The 22,061-nt window shown below is 38.1% G+C and overlaps 1 protein-coding gene across 19 annotated transcripts in view; it reads right to left on the bottom strand.

Annotated features, from left to right (window-relative positions):
- Positions 1-22,061, bottom strand: part of PAK3 (p21 (RAC1) activated kinase 3) — a 285,356-nt gene that overhangs the window by 71,872 nt on the left and 191,423 nt on the right. For 12 of the 19 annotated variants that reach the window (XM_015128022.3, XM_077989659.1, XM_015128021.3 and 9 more), the window contains 2 exons: positions 6,992-7,092; positions 1,302-1,455 (listed from right to left, as the gene is read on the bottom strand). In XM_015128022.3, the coding sequence (XP_014983508.1) occupies positions 1,302-1,455; positions 6,992-7,092 (255 nt within the window). Of the gene's footprint in view, positions 1-1,301; positions 1,456-2,629; positions 2,675-6,991; positions 7,093-22,061 lie in introns of all 19 variants that reach the window. The other 7 variants (XM_077989656.1, XM_015128018.3, XM_015128019.3 and 4 more) reach the window with 1 other exon arrangement.

The following is a 22,061-nucleotide window of genomic DNA, read 5'->3' as shown; positions in this document are numbered from 1 at the left end:
GACCTAGATGTCAGACCTGGAGTCAAAGGAGATCATTTTGGAGCTTTAAGATTTGACTGCCCCGCTGGATTTTGGACTTGCATGGGCCCTGTAATCCCTTTGTTTTTGCCAATTTCTCCCATTTGGAATGGCTGTATTCACCAAATGCCTGTACCCCTATTGTATCTAGGAAGTAATGAGCTTGCTTTTGATTTTACAGGCTCATAGGCAAAAGGGACTTGCTTTGTCTAAGATGAGACTTTGGACTGTGGACTTTTGGGTTAATGCTGAAATGAGTTAAGACTTTGGGGGACTGTTGGGAAGGCGTGATTGGTTTTGAAATGTGAGGGCATGAGATTTGGAGGGGCCAGGGGCGAAATGATATGGTTTGGCTGTGTCCCCACCCAAATCTCAACTTGAATTGTATATCCCAGAATTCCCACATGTTATGGGAGGGACCCAGGGAGAGGTAATTGAATCATGAGGGCTGGTCTTTCCCATGGTATTCTCATGAAACTGAATAAGTCTCATGAGATCTGATGGGTTTATCGGGGTTCTTCACTTTTTTTTCCTTCTCATATTCTCTTGCTGCTGTCATGTAAGAAGTGCCTTTCACTTCCCACCATGATTCTGAGGTCTCCCCAGTCATGTGGAACTGTAAGTCCAATTAAACCTCTTTTCCTTCCCAGTCTTGGACATGTCTTTACCAGCAGCATGAAAATGGACCAATACAGTTGCTTATAGTGCAAATTTGAACATCAAAGCTCCAAACAAAGACTAAATCTACACACTAGCAAATGAGGTCAAGATTTGGCAATAACATGGATATTTCAATTTCTAAACATAGTGAGATATAGTTTTCTCTTTTCGGTCTGATTTGGGGGTCTTATCAAAATAACCTGACACCAAACAAAATGTGTGCTGTGTCATCATGCTGCAAATCAATGAATCTAAGGGACAAAATAAATTTCCAGAGACCATGGTTTCATGCATGCAACTCTTACTTAATGAACATATCACAAAGCTCGATAAATGACTGAGTGTCTTTATGACAGTAAAGAGACAACAATTGTCACTACCAATTCAAGCTCACAACTACTACTTCACTAAATAATTACCTTATTTTGATTCTAAAAATACTTGAGTTATATAACTTAACATCAACCTCAAATTCTGACTCATTTTTTGGTTTCCTTATGTTGATGGCATTTGAAGAAGGTACTAGAACTGACTTCAAATGTCCCACAGACATTTTGTTCTCAACATCACGCTCTGAGATTGAAATTACTTCTTCACCTTTGATACCACAGACTTCCTCTTACCTCCTGATGTAAAGCTCATGTATTTCTGGTTGTTGACTGTTTCTTTGGAATCATAGAATTTGAGAACATCTAGAACAGCTTGGGGGTTCTTCTTCTGTTCCAATTTTGTTATGTTGGAGGTTTGGAGTAATCGTGCCCATTGCTCGGGAATTCCCTGTGGACAACCAAAGGGAAAGAATGGTGGCTCAGAACATTCTGCAGCAGCACTTTTATGTTCCAGTAAAGTTCTCCACCAAGAAGCCCATGCTACCTGTAGGATTACACTTGGGAAACTGAAGTTACATTCTAGATTTAAAGTTAGTAACTTAATAATGCAATCATTCTCTTCTCTAATTAAAACACATAGGTAAAACTAGGATCCAACTTAAAAAGGGTGGGTGGGAGTATGACTGTGATAGAAAAAAAAAAAGCGCATGAAAATCACCTCCATATTGACTCTGCTCATCCATGAAATGATGTTTACGGCTTAGCTTATTTTTTTTCTGGCGACTCAGGGCAGACATAGCAAGACTTCTCTAAATTTGTGCACAGCATAGTAAAGTGCAGATCAATGGGTTTTATGACTGGAATAACATAAGCTGTTTCTGGTCATGTTGTAATCAGAATATATTTTAGAATAAAAGGAAAGGATCACCCTTGGTCAGGTTATACTTCATGATTACAAAATGTAATTTTTTGGGTCTAGAGCTTTACTATAAAGTCAGGTCGGTAGGAGAAAAAAATAGAATTGTGGAGGAGCAAGAACCACTGAGATGCTAAACAGTAACATTAATGCTGCTTTGGGCATTTTCCCTGCAGCTTTCTCCAGGGCATGCCCTCCTTCTCCTCTCCTCTCTCTCTCCCTTCCTCCTCACTTCATTTTTAGGCCACATAGAACCTGGGGACTATGAAAACCACGCCAAAGCCTTGTGAGAATTTATAATAATCTGAAGCATTTAGAGCAGAGAGGAGGGAGTATTTGGAAATATAACCAAGGAGAATTGCAAAAATTAGAGGTTAGCTTTGCATTGAGCATTCAACATTCTTTCCTACATGTTCAGCCTACAGAAGTCTCAATTTCATAATTATCCAACCTCCAAGAGAAACTTGGAGAGAGAAACAGACACACTATTCCTGAAGTGCATCCAGACACAATTTATGTGGCTTTGTCCTATGAAGTCTCGGCAAAACAATGTGTGACGTGGGCCTCCAGAGTTTGGGAATGACAACAAAAAAAGTGAGATAAGCCAAGCAACAACTCTACTGCACACACATGAACCTGCTGCTGCAGTGCTATGACATCTCAAAGAAGCACTTTGATGCAAGCTTCTTTTGGGCCTGTGACGCACCTCTGGGAGCTTCCCTGGGCACATCTGTGAGCCATAGAGATCTGGCTGTAATGGACGTAAATAAAGAAAGAAAAGAAAGTTAAAACAGAATGTGGGACAACTTAGAAGGTGGGAGGAGATGAAATCAATGGGTCTGAATGGGGGGAGTCCCTTCTAAAGTGGGGCGGTTATGAAAATAGGGAGGTTTTAACTAAATCAGGGACAGGACAGGCTACAGGACAACAGATTTAAGAGAACAGAGAAAATGACAATGTTCCAAAGTTTGGATGTATAATCCCACTTTTGGCAAGATGCTTCCTCCATAAATATGTATTAATAAGAATTACCATTAAATGATTGGAGAAATTATTAAAAGGCAGAAATATGAATTTGGAGGCAAGAAGGATGGTATCATGAAAAGCTTTGACAATAGTTTGTAAGTTGTTTTTTATAATTGGGTGACCACAGGTAGCCAATGGCCATGTGAGAAACTTACAAATTTCAGTTCCCAATTCTGGTTAACCAATTTTAGTTTCAAAAGTGTGTATGTGGCTAAAATTCAAAGGATGGCTGTATGGAAACACTGAATTTTATTCTCATTGATGTGATTCTTTTTCACTTTGTAGCTAAAGTCATGGCTGGCTTAGAGAAAACTAGGTAAAGAACATTCCCACACAGCCAGACTCTATATTTTAAGTTTCTTAGATATTTAGACTAGGGAAAGGGAAACCGTTCCATTTCAAACCATATATATATAATTTCCATTTTAGTACTGCAGTTCTAAAATCCCACTTCCCACAAAATAAGACAAGATATAAGGTAACAGCTTTGCCTAAATAAAGATCTCTCAAATGCTACAGAAACATGCTTGACCCAACTGGCTTGATTTTGGATATATGTCCTTGATTCCTGGTATTTGGGGTTACTCCAAGCACAGTGAAATGACACTTTTACATGCATTTTTCACGCGGCTAGATGCTAAAGCCTTAAGCCAAAAATTTGAACTCAGGAGCCCATGCATTATCCCAGTTCTGATTCTAAGTGCAATTAATAGCATTTGGTTAATACCGTAATGGCCAAAGGAGTTATTAAGTGTTACAAATTGAGGTATGCATTGCACATTACCACTGGAGCAGACGTTACTGGTGTAATCATTACCATAATCATTAGAATATTTGCAGTTATTATACATTCCCATGGCACTTCTAAGCTTCTGTGATAAATAGTCTTATGATCACTAGACAGCAGGAAAAAATGCTGTCAATAGCAAAAAATCCTCCAGACAACTATACTTACCACATGACTACACTGCTGACAATTTTGACTATACTGCTGACATTTCTTTTTTCTAAGTTGAGACAAACCCAATTATCAATAAAACCTGACATTCAAGTTTGAATGTATGCCACAAAGGCACATAGTCATAAAGCCATCTCATTATGCCACATTGAGAAACTAATCCCAAAAGTCAGACAGTTAATGAAGACCTAAGAGTTTGAGCATCAGAAGCAGGAGCACATATCAATGCCTGACTGTGTATATGATACCAACTAGAAGTACATCAAGCTGGGGGTTGTCCAGTGTAGCCCAGGAGAATGGCAGCATGATATAACAAGCCAAGCATTTATCTTATCATAAGAAATGATAATTTATATCACTCATACCATTTTTCCCTCTGATTGACTTGAAGCGACCGTCACAGGTCTAGAGGTCTGGAAAGGGGAGTTCTGAAGTATTTGGGACAAAAATGGCAATATAAAGGGTAAGGACCTGTAATCATTGAATACCAAAAATCTCACCTCCCAACCTACGTTTAGCTTCAGGGTCCAAGTGTATGACCAGGTATACAAACAAGGTCATATGGGCCAATTAGCCAGAGAGTAATCACCAAGCAACACAGCAAATCAGTGTCCAAATATTCAAAATAACAAGCCCTTGTAAGACAACTGGATTAGATAGTTCAGCAAATTGCACAAAATTCAACCTAAACAACCACGATAATCAAACTTAACAATATGATCCCCTCCCAACACGCAATAAATTAGTGGTGCATTGACAATTAGGACCCAATTCTAAATCCTACCAATAAAAACACTTTCTTGAAAGCTTTTTATAATTTGGCATGTTTAAATTTAATAAACATAATAATATAGTAAATGTAAACCACAGGTTAAAAAAGTACCAAAAAGGGCAGAATTTGGCATCTTTAAAAATAATGTATGAACAAGTAGTTACAAAAGATCATCAAGATGACAATAAAGTATTTCCATTTACCAAATTTAGCCTATGTCTATCTATATATTCAATGGATTCATAACAATGGAATATTTCCAAATGGCTATCTTATTTCAAATTGGGGATATTTTTAGTGGGGAGAGGGGTATTTGTTTCATATGGTTTGGCTGTATCCAACTGTTTTTCATCATTGGAAAGATAGCCTATCACTTTGGGTTCTTTGGGTTCTAATTGACAGCAAAATGAAAATGACTGGTGCTGCAGTTAGCAAGATGGTGGTGATTTACTTTCTTTCATTTCCATTCAGAATCCAGAAAGATAAATGAAAGAGCTAGAGAGAGAGATACTGTATAATAAGATGACAAGTAAGTTTGAAAAGTGGAAAGAATAAAATATTGGAAAGCAACTAGAATGTCACATGGGATAACTGGATGAGAAAATTTTCACATCAGAAAACAAAAAGGAAGAAAAAAAGAAAAATAGTGAATGACAACAATAAAACGCAAGAGTAGTTTAAATGAGGAAAAGCACAGAGAACATTAAAATGTCAAAGCTGGAAAAATTAATAAAAAAGGGAAGAGTTATTAGGCAAAACCTTTATAAAGTTTAAGGGATTTTCTTGTTTCAAGTGTCAGCAAAAATAGTTAAAATATTTGTATAATTTTTAAAAAATATAAAGTTTTTCAGGTTATACAAATTACTTTTTTTCTGGTGGTGATGATGGTGGTGGTAGTGGTAATAGCAAGGCTGGAGTATCTAAGTGTGGCTAAGAGAATATTCTGCAAATATAGTAAAGACTAGGTTCAAACTCAAAGCCATTTGAGTAATGTCTCTGACTTTAATGATGAAATTGGTTAAATCTTACCTATCTCCACTTTATGTGTAAATATTTCTTAACGTTCTCCTCTGCTTGCTACCGAGAACGCAGAAATAATCAGCTCACACCACTTTACCAGGCCAAGGTGTTTACTGTTTCCATTTCCATTCTCATATCACTTACTTCCAGAATTGAAAAAATAAGATAATTTGACTGTCAATTCAGCAACATTGTTTGCTTCTCCACATAGATTAATTTGTTCCTTCTTTTTTTTCCACTTAATCATATAACACAGTCTATTCACTACTATGCTATGAAACAAAAAACTCAACTACTTAATATGTAAATTTCTCTCTGGTTTAACAGCACAGGAATTGATAGTGATGGCTCTATCAAAGATTTTTCTTGAAATGCCCTCAAAATTACTCCTTATTTCAGAATGTACATTTTGATGGAGTTCATTAATAGCATGGAAAAAGGTAGTTGACCTTCCTGGGGACATATTTCTAGCCATAGCCACATCTTTTCCCTCATTGATCTAAAAAAAAAAAAAAGTTACCAGTTCTTTTTTTAAAAAAAGTATAAAATTTCATAGATCTGAGATCTTATGCTGTTTGGGCACTACAAATATTCAGCAAAAGTCTTGATCTATAGCTACGGTCTATCCAGAGAATTCTCATCGGTATTTACTATGGATTGCATAACATCTCTAGAGAGAGATATCTAGAGAGAGAGGAGAGAGATGCACATAACAACTAGAACATACATGATATATCCATCAAAATTTCTTCTTGAAATATAAGGTTTGTTTTTTGAATATCTGCAAAATGTACCTACTAAAAATTATAAAATAATCTACGTTCTTGAAATCAAAGGGAAAAGCAGGTCAGTTCCATAGAGATTCTTGGTTAGTGTAGTTAACTGAGCTGGGTATTCTAGGTTTTAATGTAAAGCCTGAAATATTTTTATGGATTATTTTCACTGGCCAAGGTGAGTAGATGATTCTCTGATTCAGTTCACTTGATAAAGAAAAAGCTCAGGCAGTGTCTCTCTGCCAGGAGTACAATTTCTGTGCCATGGTTAGTTAATATTTTCAACCAAGTTGAAACTATACAGTGATCAAACTTTTTTAAAAGATGGACAAAATAATTCGGCCAATGCTGTTGCCATCCTCTATTTCCATCTATGATTGCCTAGGCAATGTCCATCTTATTTGGAACCATCAAAAATATTAAGTCTGACATTTTGGGACATGGCAATTCTTGCTTGAAACCTATTTTCACAAGGGAATTCTTTCGTGGCTTACAAAACAAAACAAGAAGCTTACTTACAGTGAATTCCCCGGTGACTGCATCAAACCCCACATGAATCGTATGCTCAAAGTCTGAAGGAAGAGAGATCTCTGGGCGCTCTTTCTCCTTCTTCTTATTGGCTAAAGGCAAAATGTTAACATGTATTTATTTGGGGTATAGTTTTGGCATCCACAAGTTGTACAATTAGGTTCATCAAAAGAATTACAAAGTTGAAAGACAATTGATTCCAACGCAATTTTAACACTTAACTCCAGAAAATCCAATTATTTGCAGAAGTAGCTAAGAGTATGATGACAAATGTTATGTCCAAATAATTCAAAATTTCCAAAACTCACTTGAAACAATTCTCTCATTCAAACTGATTTCTGCCTTTTACCAGTGTAACCAGGAGGTATCTAGGGATATTGTGCTTAACTGGCTTTGTTGAATCAAATACCACTTACTAAGGAAGAAATTCATCATACACAAGTCAAGCTAAGGCATACTATTAGAAAGAACGAACAGAAAAGAAAACCACTTCAGCTTTCGATAAAGATATTGTGAATTGTTTCTATGTTAACAATAGCTAATAATCAAGTGGTTGGTACTTATTTAATTTAACATGTTTATATTATTAACCATATCTTAATAGACTCTTCTATTAACAAGAATATCACTGCAAATCAATTATGTTACAAATCTTTTTTATTATCAAAAATATTTCAATCATTTCCTACCCAGCACTTTGCTAGTAAAAAGCTACAAATTGCTGCTTTTTTTTTTTTACTGAATTAATTTTATTTAGTTTTCAGAAAACTTAAAGCCATTCCTTGGTTTAGTTTTTCTAGTGTGTAGTTATTTTTCCATGTTTCCATTATATTTTATCATATCAGCCATTCAAAAATCACTGTGTTTTTCAAGTAGCAGATTTTTCATAGTTACATATTTATAAATAAATGTATCAGTAGCTCATAATTTAAAAGCCTAAAAAGATATAATCACTGAATAAACTAAGTTGAGAACTATAGTCTATCTGGAAATAGTTCCCAGGAAGAAGTCATTGTGGAAACACTCTAAAATGGAATCTAGCAGCTTCCATAACACACTTATTTGCAGATCTGAGCATGTATCTCTGGTGAGGCTACATTTCACACTGAAAAAAATAGTACTCACCCTCCTAATACAGGGCAAGTCAGCATGAACCAGGTTTACTCAGTTAAAACCAATCAGCTTCAGAATTGCCAGGGTGGTCAATTTAGAACATTCTGGTTCAAATAGATGTTGCCTTGGCCTGAATTACAGACAACACTCAACCATATATTGATTAGTGGTTTTGTGGGTTACCCGTGATAAATTTTAAATTCAAAACTTTTCATGTTCAAAGGCTATTCTTATGACTTCTTGTCTCATTCCACTCTCTCTCACTGTTCCTTATCTCCAGCCACAAGACAGAGATATGGGGCAGAAATATGAAAACTGAACTAGTGTGAGGAAATATACAGGATCAGGAAATAAAGGTTGGGAGCAGGGGAACAAGAGTCACCCAAGGCCTTTGCCTGGCCATGGAGCACATTTAGGACTCATTTTGAAAAAACTACGTAAATGCCATATAACTTACCCTCAGTACAGATTCCATTTTTATAGTGAGCCTACATTATTCATGAATATTATTCTAACTCAATAGTGAAGTTTAGAGCTTTCTGTTGGTACTCCTACTTCCCTTGCATGTTTGTGAACTATAGCTAACATTTATACTTGTTCAACTACCATTTTTTACTTGTTCAGAAAGGCACTCTGGTCTCATCACTCCTTTGAAGGTGTCCTCGCCACTCCTGTAATCATTTTCTTACTTTTTCTCTTTCATGATGTCCCATCCATGCTGGCCATGGCTAGCTACTTCTCTTTTTACTTCCTTGACAATGTGGCCTGGCATTCCTCCTTTCTCAGTGACCGTTCTTTCTTTGATTGTCATTGCTTTTGACTTTGCTAGTTCAGTTTTTGGCCTTCTGCATTTCTTTCTCTATTGGATTGCCTCCACTCCCAAATACTAACTCAGGTAATTCCCTAATCTGTGGTTGGCAGGGGTGGATCCACATGTTAGGGGACCAAATACTTTATGTAACTTGAGAGGAAGGTTCCCTTTAAGTAAAAAACATTGTAAAATTACAAATACAAATATACCGGGGCCCCTCCCAGGGCCTTGGAAGGGTTCCAGGCAAGTCAGGAATTCTGAAGGAGCAGTTTCATTCACTTCACAGTAACTAGCTCTTGGTAAGCTTTTTGGGGTCAATCTTCTGAAAAATCTGAAGAAAGCTATGGAACTTCTGCCCATAAAAATGTACTATATACATATACTTTCACAATTCATAATTCCCCTGGACTCCAAGCTAAGAGCCCCTACCTTAATCTGTACCTCCAAACCTTCTATCAACTTGAATTCATGGCCCCTCTTGTCAGCAAATAAACTCTCCCAACTTTTCTGTTAGTAGCAAATTGACTAAACATTCCACTTGGGCTGAGTTATATGCAGAATTGGCTTAATGGTGTTCTCCTAGAAGGCCACCTGACTGCCAATCCCTTATCAGCCTGACTATGCAATTTTCTTAACTCAGGGCTAAACATAACAAAGGCAGGAAGCCCAAGTTTGCTCCTCTTCTAGTGTTCCCTATCTCAGTGAAATGATACCACTAACCACACAGATTAAAGAAGAAGCAAGGCCTTAGGCTCCTCCTCCTTTAGGCAGCTCTGAGCAATGAAAAAAAAATTATAATCCTCCTCTGCAATATGCAATTCAAATAAAAACAATACTAAGGCATAAATAATTAAGGAAGTGAAAAAGTTCTGATGTTCCTATGGTGATTGAGTCTTTTTTTAAGCTATATATTCAAAATTAAACTGTTTCCACATTACTAGATGCCATATACAAATGCTTTCTCTGGCTCCTGAGTAATCCAGCAGTGGCCCAGCTGCCCAAACCAAGAATCTGGGAGTCGTCTTTCACTCCTTTATTTCTATGCTAATTGATCATCAAGTTTTATATATTCTATCTCCTAAACTGGTCTTGAATGTTGAATCTTCATCCCCACAAATAATTATCTTAGTCCAAGGCATCAGCACTTCTCACTTAGCGTCACTGCCTCCAATTTTATCCACTTCCATTCATTTCTTTACTCTGTGGCTAGATCACATTCTTGCATTTTGTGTGTGTGTGGTGGTGTTGTTGTTGTTTATTTGTTTGTTTGATGGAGTCTCGCTCTGTTGCCCAGGCTGGAGTGCAGTGGCATGATCTCGGCTCACTGCAAACTCTGCCTCCTGGGTTCAAGTGTTTCTCCTGCCTCAGCCTCCTAAGTAACATTCTTGCCTTCAAGATGCTTAAATGCTGTCCCCTATTATCCGTAAGTTAAAAGTTCATGTTTCTTACCATGATATCCAAGGGCCTGCATGATATGTTCCTAGTTTACCACTCCAGCTTCTCTATTCTTGCCATGGGCCCTACTACTTATACACATTCAATGCTCCCTAAGCTGCCAGGCTTTCTCATACCTCCAAGCTTTTATACATGCCATACCTAGGCCTGGAAAGTCTTACTTCTTACCCTTTCCCCCAAATTTATGTGGATCACTCCTATTAGTCTTTACTCTTAAAGACTCACTCTTGGGCTTTTTCTCCTTTGGCAAGTCTTTTCCTATCTCCTCTCTGCAGACAAAGTTAAATGCCTGTCCTTTCATGCTCCCATAGAACTACTCAGTGTATACTTGGAGCTTGGTACCATCAGCATAGGATTATTTTTTACATATCTACCTCTCTATCTAAAATTTGAGATAATTGACAGTAAAGAGTGTAATTTATTTATTCTCACATTCCCCTGCAACTAGTTTGTACCTGCACACTTAATAGCTATCATGAATGGACACTCACCACGTGCCAAGTGTCTGAAGCTATCTCATTTAATCTCCACAACAGTCTTATGAGGTAGGTCTTATTCTTGTTTTATAGATGAGAAAAGCGAGACTTGATGGGGTTAAATCATATACCCAGGGTTACACAGGTGGCAAATATCAGAGCCAGGATTTGAATCTACGTCCCCACTTTGTCTCCAGAACCAAAGTTTTCAACAGTTAAACTATTTATTACCCAGTGGCATTAAAAAAAAAAAAAAAAAAAGAAAAAGAAAAAGAAAAAGAAAAAAAAAAAAACAAAAAAACCTCTAGCTTTCAGTAAGTGTTTAGCAATAAACTAGATCCTAGATGAGAACCGGTTTTTGTTTTGTTTTGTTTTTTTTAGATACACTAAAATGTCTGTATCACCCTGCAAAATTCTGTGAGCATTTGTCATTTATCTTAAGGCTCAACCTGGTCAGCTCTCTGGGTTGACATTTGCAGAGAGCAGAAGTCCAAAAAAGTATCACTTTCTAAGTGTATCTCCCATATTCTATTGGAACTCAGAACAAGGCTACAAATTGCTGCCTGGACCACAAACTGCAAACAGCATTTGGCCTTGAGATCTACTGGGAGTTCCAGTTGTAATTCCTAGGGCCACCTAATTTCTCCAGAATCTCTCATCCCGACATCTTTCTCTATTCTGCTACTTCATAAAGAATGAGAAGCCCCTCTAGTCACCTATCATCTTTTATATGCCCACCCCAGTGTTCTGCAGTTCTTTTACCAGCAAGAGTTTGTCCTGTCAGAAACATTTTTTTTTTCTACATTTTCTACCTCTTCCTTCACCTCTTGCCTTAGGTTTTCATACTTCACTGTACATCATTTTCATCTGAGAACTTAAAAAAAGAGAGAGAGATGCCATCTCCAGAGATTCAGATTCAGTTAGTCTGGGGTAGCCCTAGGCATCTTTGTTTTTTAAAATTCCTCAGGTATTTCTATTACATAGCTGGGATTGAGAACAACGACTTTAGACCCTACTATCCAATGAGGGTACCGCTTCCTTAGATAAGACTGGTGGAGGCTGCTCACCCTTTCTCATCCCAAGCCTGTAGGCCTGAGAGAACGGAGAAGGCAGACTTCCTCTTTTTCACTCAAAACGATTCGAGATCAGTACTTCTACACTTGCCTACAAAATCCTCTCTTTTGAGATTATCACCACCTAGTTCTCCTGGCCAAGTGCATTGTTTGCCATTGAGGACTCTGGCTCCCAGTCTTCCTTCCTACATTCTGTGCTGCCACCACTGTGTGAAACAGGATATTAATGGACACCTCCTTCATACCCTTTCCTTACGGATCCTTGATCTCTCTCAACTCTAATGAATTTTACCTCCCTTCCACTTCTGCAATCATTCCCACGGCCATCTTTTAAACCATTGGTTCTCAAGCAGTGTTGCACATCAGAATAACCTGTAGAGTTCCATAAAATACCAATGTCTAGAGTCCACCAATAACCTACTCTATCAGGATTTCTGGGGATGAAACCTGGGCAAATGAATTTTTAAAACTCCAGAGATAATATGTAGCCAGAGTGGAGAACCATAGTTGCCCCAAATTTTTTTATTATCCAGAATAACCCTTTCTCTGCAATATTCAACCTTGTTACCTCATTCTCTGAGCTCAGCTTCTCATCTGGCTAACCCGCTAATTGTTTCAAGTGCTTACTCCTATTTTATTTGTTCTTTGATCTCAACGAGACCTCAATTTCTAGAAGGTAATGGGGAATATTGAAACAGGACAATAATAGCAGATTTGTGTTCCAAATATCATTCTAGTCACTTCCATTTTTGGCCAATTTCTCAGCTCCCTTCTGGCTGAGATTCTATGGTCCAGCATGTAAATTGCTCTTATGCTTCTGGAAAATTTCACTCTTTGACTTCTTGTTATAATTGTCCTATGAAACCCTTCCCTAATGGAATCCAACTATGAAAGCTCTCCACTTCTATGTCAAGGCTGCCAAGAGTTGCTGGAGGGAAATGATACAGCCATGCATATTGGTTGGTGCTTATAATAGTTGGGTCATTAATGGTGCTTGACAATAGTTTCCTCACCCCTTGCCAACTTCCCTTTCCAGTCACTACACCTAATATTCTAGAAATTCAGAACTCCACTCTAACTTCAGCTCTACCCCCTCCTCCCTTACTTTCAGCATGTGACCTTCCTTCTACTTCACCGAGATAAATGGAGGGACTCCTTTATTTCAGTTGAAAATTCCTTTGATTTCACTTTCTCTCCCACCCCTGTGAATTTATCTCCATCAGTAGCATCTTCTTCTCTTCTCCTGCCTCACTGCTGTCACCTTCTACCTAAAGTGAATCCACCAATTATGCTCTATTTCTTCTTGTATCCTCAATCTCTCCGTCTCTACTGGCACTTTTCTTTTGGCTTAAAAAACATGCTGAGATCACTGTTGTCCTTAAAAATTAAAATGCTTCTGCTTCTTCACATACTTCTCTAGCTGTTATAGTCTCAGCTTTTCCTTCTTTAGGTTGAACTTTTTGAAAAGGCAATCTAGATTTACTTAGCTCTCACTCCTCAAACCAGTGTAATGGCTCCCCTAAAGTCACAAATTAGCCTCCTCCTTGACCAGTGGCTACTTTTCTGTCCCTACAAGTGTGGACCTTTAGTCAAAACTGACATTTGTGACCACGAACTTCTTGAAGCTAACATTTCCCCCACCTTCTTTCATACAACTCTTTCCTAGAGTCTATTTCTGCATTTCTCAGTTTTCTTTCTCAGCCTCATTTGCAGGCGCTTCTTTCTGTTAGTTCTTTAAATACTATGGGGAATATTAGGAGCTATCCTAGGTCCTCATCTCTTCTCATCAACACACTTCTCCCTTGGGTCATCTCATCCACATGCATGATTTCAATCCCCATTGACACTAGTGATTCTCCATATATACCTCCAGCCCTGACACCTGTGTTGCACCCCAACCCCAGGTAGTTAACTGGCTACTGAACACCTCTATTTAGGTACCTCACAGACCCCTCACACTAAATATTTTCAAAATCAAGCCTAATTATTTAACTAATTATCTAATTAACTGCTTTTCCCCATCTAAAACAAGAAATAACAATTCTTCTTTTGTTTCCTAACTCAACCTTCTCCAGCTCTTCCTCTCACCATCTGATTAGTTGTCTAGTTCTATGAATTCTCCTCCCTAAATAGTCCCTCTGCATTGTCCTCTCTTATTGCTGTTACTGGCCCTTAAGCCAGGCCACTCTCATTTCTCACCTGTATGACTCCAACAGCCTGACTGGTCTCTTTCCCTCTCTTCCCGATTCCTCCTGTGGCTAGAGTGATATTTTAAAACACAAATCTGATATCATTGCCCTGCTTCAATGTTCCCCCATTGCCTTCAGAATTAAATTTAAACCCCTTAGCATGGCATAGATAAGCCCTCCAGGATCTGGTCCTCACTTACATCCACAGTTTCTTCTCCTACCCCTCTCCCACTCTCAGAGCACCAGTTTTTCTGAACTACTTGTAGTTGTATTCATAGAAGCCCAACTAACAGCGTGTCATGCCTACTGCCTTCAAAATGATGGTCTTTCTACCTGGGATGCCATTCACTCCTTAATGGCTAGCTCTATGCTAGCCATTTAAGACTCACCTCAGTTCAATAATCATCTCCTCCAGGAAGCCTTCTCTAACCACCCCTTCCTTCAGTCTTGAATAATTGCCTCTCCTCAGTTCTCACTCCTACATATTACACTTACCACACTAAACTCTAATCGTTGAATAACTTATCTGTGTCCCTGACTAGACCTTTGGTTCTTTAAAGCCAGGGACTGGGACTTTTTCACCTTTGTACCCTAGCACCTACCTAGCACAGCATCTGACTCAATGTTTAATGAATAAGCAAATGAACAAAAAATGAATGGATGAATGAAAGACCTTCATTATATGAAATGAGGCCCAGTAAATGGGGACAGGTCATGCCTATTTGCTGTTATGTGTTCATAGAAGAGGAGAAGATGACTGATGTCTGCCAAGAAGGCCTAAGGGTGAGGAGGAGTATATTTTAGAGTTGTTTTTGTAGTTAAAGTTGTTATTGGTGGTGTTGTTGCTGTTTTTACCCCAACAGTGGGAATGACTCTGTATTCATTCAGGCACACCTCTTGCCAGGTACCACTTGGGAGCCAAACGCATATATGGCAACATAGCTCGGCATGGTTCAAGGTTGAGCAAAGCAACCAATTCTCCCCCCAGACGAAATCCCTAGATGGTGCTATGGCTGCCTTCTGGAAGCAATTTAGAAAGCTGTGGCATGAGTCTTCCTTGTTGTAGGAGTTCCATTTGTTATCTTCCCCTAAAATTCCTGGAAGTTTTGTTGGGCCTACTCACTGGATGTCATATGGTCATTTTCAGATTTATTTTTTAGAACACTTTCTAGCTTCTTGGAAACAGAGCATGCAGGAAAAGAAAAAGGATGACAGAAGACAGACATAGGAAAATGCTTTCCTACATAAATTTAGCCTAAAAGCACAAAACAACCATCATCTTTTTAAAAGCAATGAAAAGCATGCAAAATATTATGGTACATGTCATAATTTTACAAGCAACATTTAAAGCCTTGTTAATACAGAAAGCTAAAAGCAAAATATTGTATAAAGCATTTTTGATGCATAAATAATTTTTCTAAAGAAAAATAAACACATAGTCCAGCTAGTTCTATGAGGCAAGCATTTTACAACCCTGGCTCTAAAACACAACTTCCTCCTGCTACTGTCCCAGCTTCTTTTCCTTTGAATCAGCGAGCCAGTTAGCAACTACATTGAATTGTGGATCAATGTAGTGACAGGTTATTCTGGGTGATTCATTAGAAACTTAAGTAACATCCTGAACTTGCAATCTAACTGGGAAAATAACCTTAATAAACAAGAAATAGCAACAGATACTGCCAAAGAAAATTAGGTGCTAAGTTGGGCAGAATAGAGTATAGTAGCATGTCAAAGAAAAGATCACAGAAATCCGTGGTAGACAGTCAGGGCTTACTGGAGGAGGCATGTCTTGAGAAATGGGCCTTAAAGACTGGATCCTAGATGCAAGGGTAAGTCATCTCAACTAGGAAGAACAGTAAAAGTAAAAGCTTAGAAGTAGGGATGTATATTGCATGTTGATGAGGAAATGAGAAGACACAATAAATAAGTAGGGTGTAGCCTTGGAAATCAGGAAGGGAAGAAAGATGAAATCGGAGGTAGTAATACAAAATGTGCTGAGAAAGGTTTTTGAATAGTTGAATGACACAATAAAAAAAAGGTGTGAGAAGACAAGCTAGATAACTGTGTGCTGCTAAGGTACACATGCCATGGTGGGGGCAGGCTTCCAGATGGTTGCTGTTTCACTCAGGTGGAAGAGGAGAATGAATGGTGGGAGTGGAATGGGGAGGACCTCCCTACCACTGTATCTGTTGTCTCTAAGATCACTTACTGGACATTTCCGACAAACTCGGTGTGTGTGTGTGTGTTTGTGTGTATGATTTCTGCAACTATGTTGAAAATTACATAAGGATAGGGAACCTTGTCTCATACATAGTATCCCTCACAATATTCAGCACAGAGCTAGGCACATAAAAAGTAGGCAAAACTCTTTTCTGAGTGGTATATAAGCAGTTAAAAACATGCTCCAGATTCTAATTTTTAAACTGAGATAGCTAATAAATTAAATCTGTGCTCAAAGTCAGAATGCAGCCCAGATTTGTACATTGGCTGGATACCCATGTCTCTATCCTGTGGTCTTCCATTAAGCCCTTTGAGATAAAGGAAGCCTAATAAAACATTCCGTTGGGAGGCTTGTAGTGAAGTTGCTGGGGCCGAGGCCCTCCTGGGAGGTGCACTTATCTCATAATCCCTAGCTTGACACCAGAAGCCCTTGCCCTTCTTTCCACCCTTTGTCCCCCTCACCCTACCCAGATGCAATCTGTATTCATTCAGTGTTATATATTCCTAAAGCCAAACAACTTTTGTAGACACAGGGACCACTTCTGGCAGAAACAGTGGAGATGGCTAGGTTAGAGATCTGTCATATTTAAAGGCTATTTTTCATCTCAATATTCCTGAGCATTGATTTGGGAAATCCATGTTGAAAGGATATAGAAGTCTTATTAAAGGGCCATCCACCTCCTACGGGTGACATCCTTCATTTTCCTAACAAATGATCCTTAATGACTCGGTTACTCTTTAGCTGGATGATAGACGCTTTTGGTGTTTCACTGATTTATCTGTTACTAAGAGGCTGTCAGTTAGTGCCCCAAACAGGTCATTTACAAAATGTTGCCTTTGGCCTGTAAGAAATGAAATGCCTTAGTGTCTACTTAGCTACCAGGAAAGTGAATTAAGTACTGTGGTTGTTCCTTTTTTTACTTTAAAAAAATGCCATTTTGCTCTATCCTCTGATTTGTGGGTCACAGAGCACACTGTGCCATAACCCTCCTTAGGGAAGCCTTCTGAAGCCTTCCTTATACTTAGGTAAACAGTAAGTATCTCAGAATAGTTCTTCCTATGACAACAGCAGCCCTGCAGGTTTCAAAGAGGCAGGCGCTCATTTGTGAGAGCAATAGTTCCAGAGGGACTGATTTCTGCAAAGCATATTCTAATCCCTGAGACATCTGCTCTGTAAACAAATATCCTGTTTGGGGGCATATTACAAGAGGGGACCCACAGGAATTTCTCAACTCCTGGATTTACAAGAAGTACATTTCCCTGTACACAAGGAGAGATCAGTTCTTTTGTTTACACCTAATTTTTTTTTTTTTTTTTTTTTTTTTGGTATAAAGAATATCATTGTGTGGGCCTACAAATTTATTTATTTTTTGCATTGGAAATATGTGAAAGTACTATGTGGTGACTACAATAGAAAGATAGGCATAAAAATAGATTTTATTGTTGGCAGTAAGTATTTAAAGCAACTGACAGTACACGGTGAATAAAAATTTAAAAAGAAATTCCACATAACAGCCATATTTCTGGCTTACACTTAGCATCTTAGGCAAATACATATTGATTCTGAGCAGAAAAGGAAGGTGTTCATTAAATGCGTAAGAGGGCCCAAATATCTTTTACATACTGGATCATGAATGAATCTAAGGGAAGGGATGATAGGTGACTCTTGTGTTCTATTTTAATATTCTATATTTTTCTTTTTTACAAAAGCTAGTTACTTCCTGTTAGCAAATTAGGTCCTCAGGAGGAATAACTTGTCAGGATAAAGGTATGACTACTGTTGTATCCACTGAGGCACGTGGGTTCTACTTGCTTCTGTAAAAATTGAATTTTTGCATATTCCATTGGCTGAAACCTGTTTACAATCAAGCTACTCTCATTTTATGCAAGCAGTACAGTCTTCAACTACCGCTGGACTAGGAGTTGGGGGATCCAAATTCTAGGTCTGCCTTGCTTTGTTATTAAGTAGTGGAGCAAATTTGTGGAAGTCATTTAACCTCTCTGAACTTCTGCCTTCCTCTGTAAAATGGGAATAATCCCTGCCTTATTTCCATCATAGGGAGTTTGAAGAAGGTAACTGCCATGAGAGGTTTGGAACATTGTAATACACCTATAACGGCCTTCCAAAATACATCATCTTATTAGCAATATACTAAGTAACAGGGTGACTATGTTTAGACCTAGCACTTTCATCTTATGAGTGATATCCTTGGAAGTATATCTACTGAGAAAAGAGGATTAAACTGGGCCATTTTAAACATTCACTACTCTTATTATAATATCTTTTATTATATTAGCAAATCTCAGAAGCATATAGTTGGGAAGGCCCATGGTGGAAGGTCCATTCTCCTGCCTTCGTGTAGAAATTGCTAAAGCCATGAGATATCCAATGAAGATTCTAGAAAATGTCACTCTTAGTAACCTGTAGCATCCAATTAGCCTATCCGGAATTTATGTCTAGTTCCATTCTCTCTGGTGGAATATTAAGCCCATTTTCTCCTGCTAGGTCTTCAGTGGCTATGGAAAACAATATATGTCCTCCTCAAATTAGCAGGCTTTAATGTATAGATAAAAACTCAATGTGGTACCTGATTCTGCAAGAGTGGCCACAAGCCCAATTCACAGGTCAGATATTCCATGAGGATGACGGGATAGAGGAAGTAAAATGATAGTCACAGGTGAGCCCTTCAAGTCACCCCCACTCATACATGCAAACAGCTAACACCTTCAGTGGTATCATCTTCAAAAACATTCAGCAACAGTGATTATTCTGGGAAATCATTAGGAAGTTACCTCTTACTCATCTCCTTCTAGGCAACACGTACTGGTTCCACTTTCATTTGCATTCAATTGACATATGCAACAACTTTGATGGGAAACATTTGAAAACAAAAAGCAAAGATGAGGCAATGTCTTAATGAGACACTTCTGATCATGTGGATAATTATATAGGGTAAAAGTTTGAGGAGAAAAAACAGGCCTCATTTGCCTCAACAGGGAAAGCAACTTCATATCCCTTAGCCTTTGTCAATGTTCCTCTTCTTGCAACACTTCATTTTTTAAAACGTATCAAACTTCATGTTTGATACAGCACTCTTCTGTCTTCCCCTCTTATTCCATCCATCCTCTGTACCTTCTCCACCTCCTAATCTCCCTTTCAGTCATTACTTCCTCTCAATTTATTTCTCCCTGTGGCTTCTTTACCTTAGTGTAAACATCTCCCAATCCTACATTCCATACTTATTTTGGATTTGACTGTCTGGTGGTTTTAGGGGGCTACTATATTTGTGCCCAGTTTCCCTGTTCATTGGCCTTAAAGTGGAAGCACAGACCCTGGTAGATAGGGAGTGTGTGTCCTTATTCCACCTTCTTCCCATTTTAACACGGGTTGCCTAGGAGTAAAGGAGTAGTACAAGAGACTCTTCTATTGGGGCACAGCACTGACCCTAGAGGACAAGCAAGATGCCATGTCCTTCAGGTTTCCAAAAGGGCAGGGCAGTGATTTCCAAAGAGCACTCTTTGCTAAGCTGGATGGGCTACATTTGCAGAACCAAGAATGTAAGCACCATTCAGGATGTAGCAGTCTCTGATACCTGGCTTTCTGATAACAGAACCCTGAATTAATTGACACTCTTACACATTATTGGTGCAGTGATAATAACTTTGAGCTACTGCAAGATCCCAAAGGGTCTTCAGTATCACCAAAGAAAGATTTCATACTGTTATCACACTAAGTATATTTTATTGTGCATTAATTAGATGAAAGTTAGTAATATGCATTGACCAAAACATTTGATTAACAAGACCATAAAGGATAACTGAGAATTTTCTTAAATATAATTGTTGTGCAGCAAGGATTCCTGCTGTATAGAGTATATAGAAGATGACATACTCTAGGAATTAGAACAATATATATTCAATACAATAACAAAACTATATAGTACTTTAAGAACTCTTTCACATATATGAACATACTTATTTAGAACTTCAGCTTTTTAAAGTAAGCAATATGCAAGCCTATAAAGTACACACCAAAAAAACCCTACAAAACACCCAAAGCAAATGTTAGCATATCTACATTATCAAGAATATCTTCTCACCATCATTTCTTTCAAAAATATGTGAAAAAGTTCTTTCTTTCCTTTTGAGTGGCAATTTTTAAAAGTCCCGTCTTCTGAAATTCATGTATGTTTCAAAGCACACTATCATTTTCATAAAGAAAAATGAAAGCCACTGCTGGCTTTTAGATGCTGGGAACATAGTTTACCACACATTCCCTTTGTCCCATTGCAAGGTAGTGTGATATAGTAAAGTAAGCATAGGGTTTGGAGTTAGAGAGACTTGGGAGGCCTCTGGCTTCTGTCATTTGCTATGTGATTCTACGTTGTCTACTTAAATGCTTTGAGCTTAAATTGCCTCACCTGTAAAAAGGGAATAATATAGAGTGGCTGTAAGTATTAAATCAACACATTTAAAGTGCCTGGCACATAGGTTGGCACCCAGTAACTAGTCAGTAAATGGTAGAACACTTCCTATTTGTCTTGATTTGATTTATATACAATGATTCCCTCCTATGCCTCCAGGAAGAAGGATCATCACATAATTCCCAGGCTCACCAGCTCCCAAATCTCTCTCGATTCCCCACAAATAAAATGCACATGAACTGTGCCCTCTAAAGATACAGTCCTTTACACAGCATTGCATATCCTCTGAAACACACCTAATGCTCAAGTGCAGTAGAAGACACAAAACATATAAGCATGCTTCGGTAGACACAGACGTCACACAGAACATGTCACCTCTAAATGCAGCCTCACAGCCTCACCTGCTTCTTTCCAATATGTTCTTCCAAGCTTCAAGTCCTTAACATTGATTATTTTTGGAGGCAATATGCAATTTTCAGAGTCCTGGCTGCATTCATTTGCCTCATTGTTTTTTCCTTATTGGTTGATTTATTCATGTATTTATTAATGTATTTATTTATTCATTCATGTGTTTATTCCCCACCATGTTCCAAGATGGATGTAAGGTGGCTTACAAGAATACACAAAATACAACATGATAGCATAAATTCAAAGCAGATATAAAAGTAAAAGGAAAAAACAAAAACAATAAAAATAGGAACATGAAATGGAGCCTGGCAGAAAGCTAATACAAAGTGCATACATACCGTAGAGTCCCATTACAAGTGCTATGCATTTACCACACATTTGGCTCCAAGCTTTCTAGCAGCCAACAAAAGAGAAACCTGATCAGTCCCAGATTTCACAGGGCCCATAAAATAAAATCAATGTATATGGTTAGGATGTCTCTTTCCTGGTCTAAATCCTGAAAACTTTTCTACAGTAAAGTATCATAAAATGGTGGCAAACTGTCCCTCCTAAATTGCTCTAACACCAAAATTCAGCTTCTGGAACAGTCACCAACAAAATAAATCCTCAATCTTAAAATTACATCTACTATTTCTTTTTTTTCCTTCTACCTGTCTCTTGAAGTTCCATTTAGTCAATGAAATGTAGCTATTAAAAGGACTTCTTCAAAAACAAGCAAACAAACAAACAACAAAAAATCCTCTGCTGTCACCAAAGCAAATATTTTCAGTTAGGTAATGAAATAGACATCCTGAAATTACAATGGCCAAATTTGGAAAAACCCTCAAATATCCAACAAAAGAAAATGGTTAACTAAACCATCATGTCATCCTATAATGAAACATTATACACC

The sequence above is a fragment of the Macaca mulatta genome, chromosome X (genome assembly GCF_049350105.2).
Source record: "Macaca mulatta isolate MMU2019108-1 chromosome X, T2T-MMU8v2.0, whole genome shotgun sequence".
NCBI lineage: Eukaryota > Metazoa > Chordata > Mammalia > Primates > Cercopithecidae > Macaca > Macaca mulatta.
Note: the sequence above shows the minus strand (reverse complement) of the source record. Positions and strands in the feature narration are given on the sequence as shown.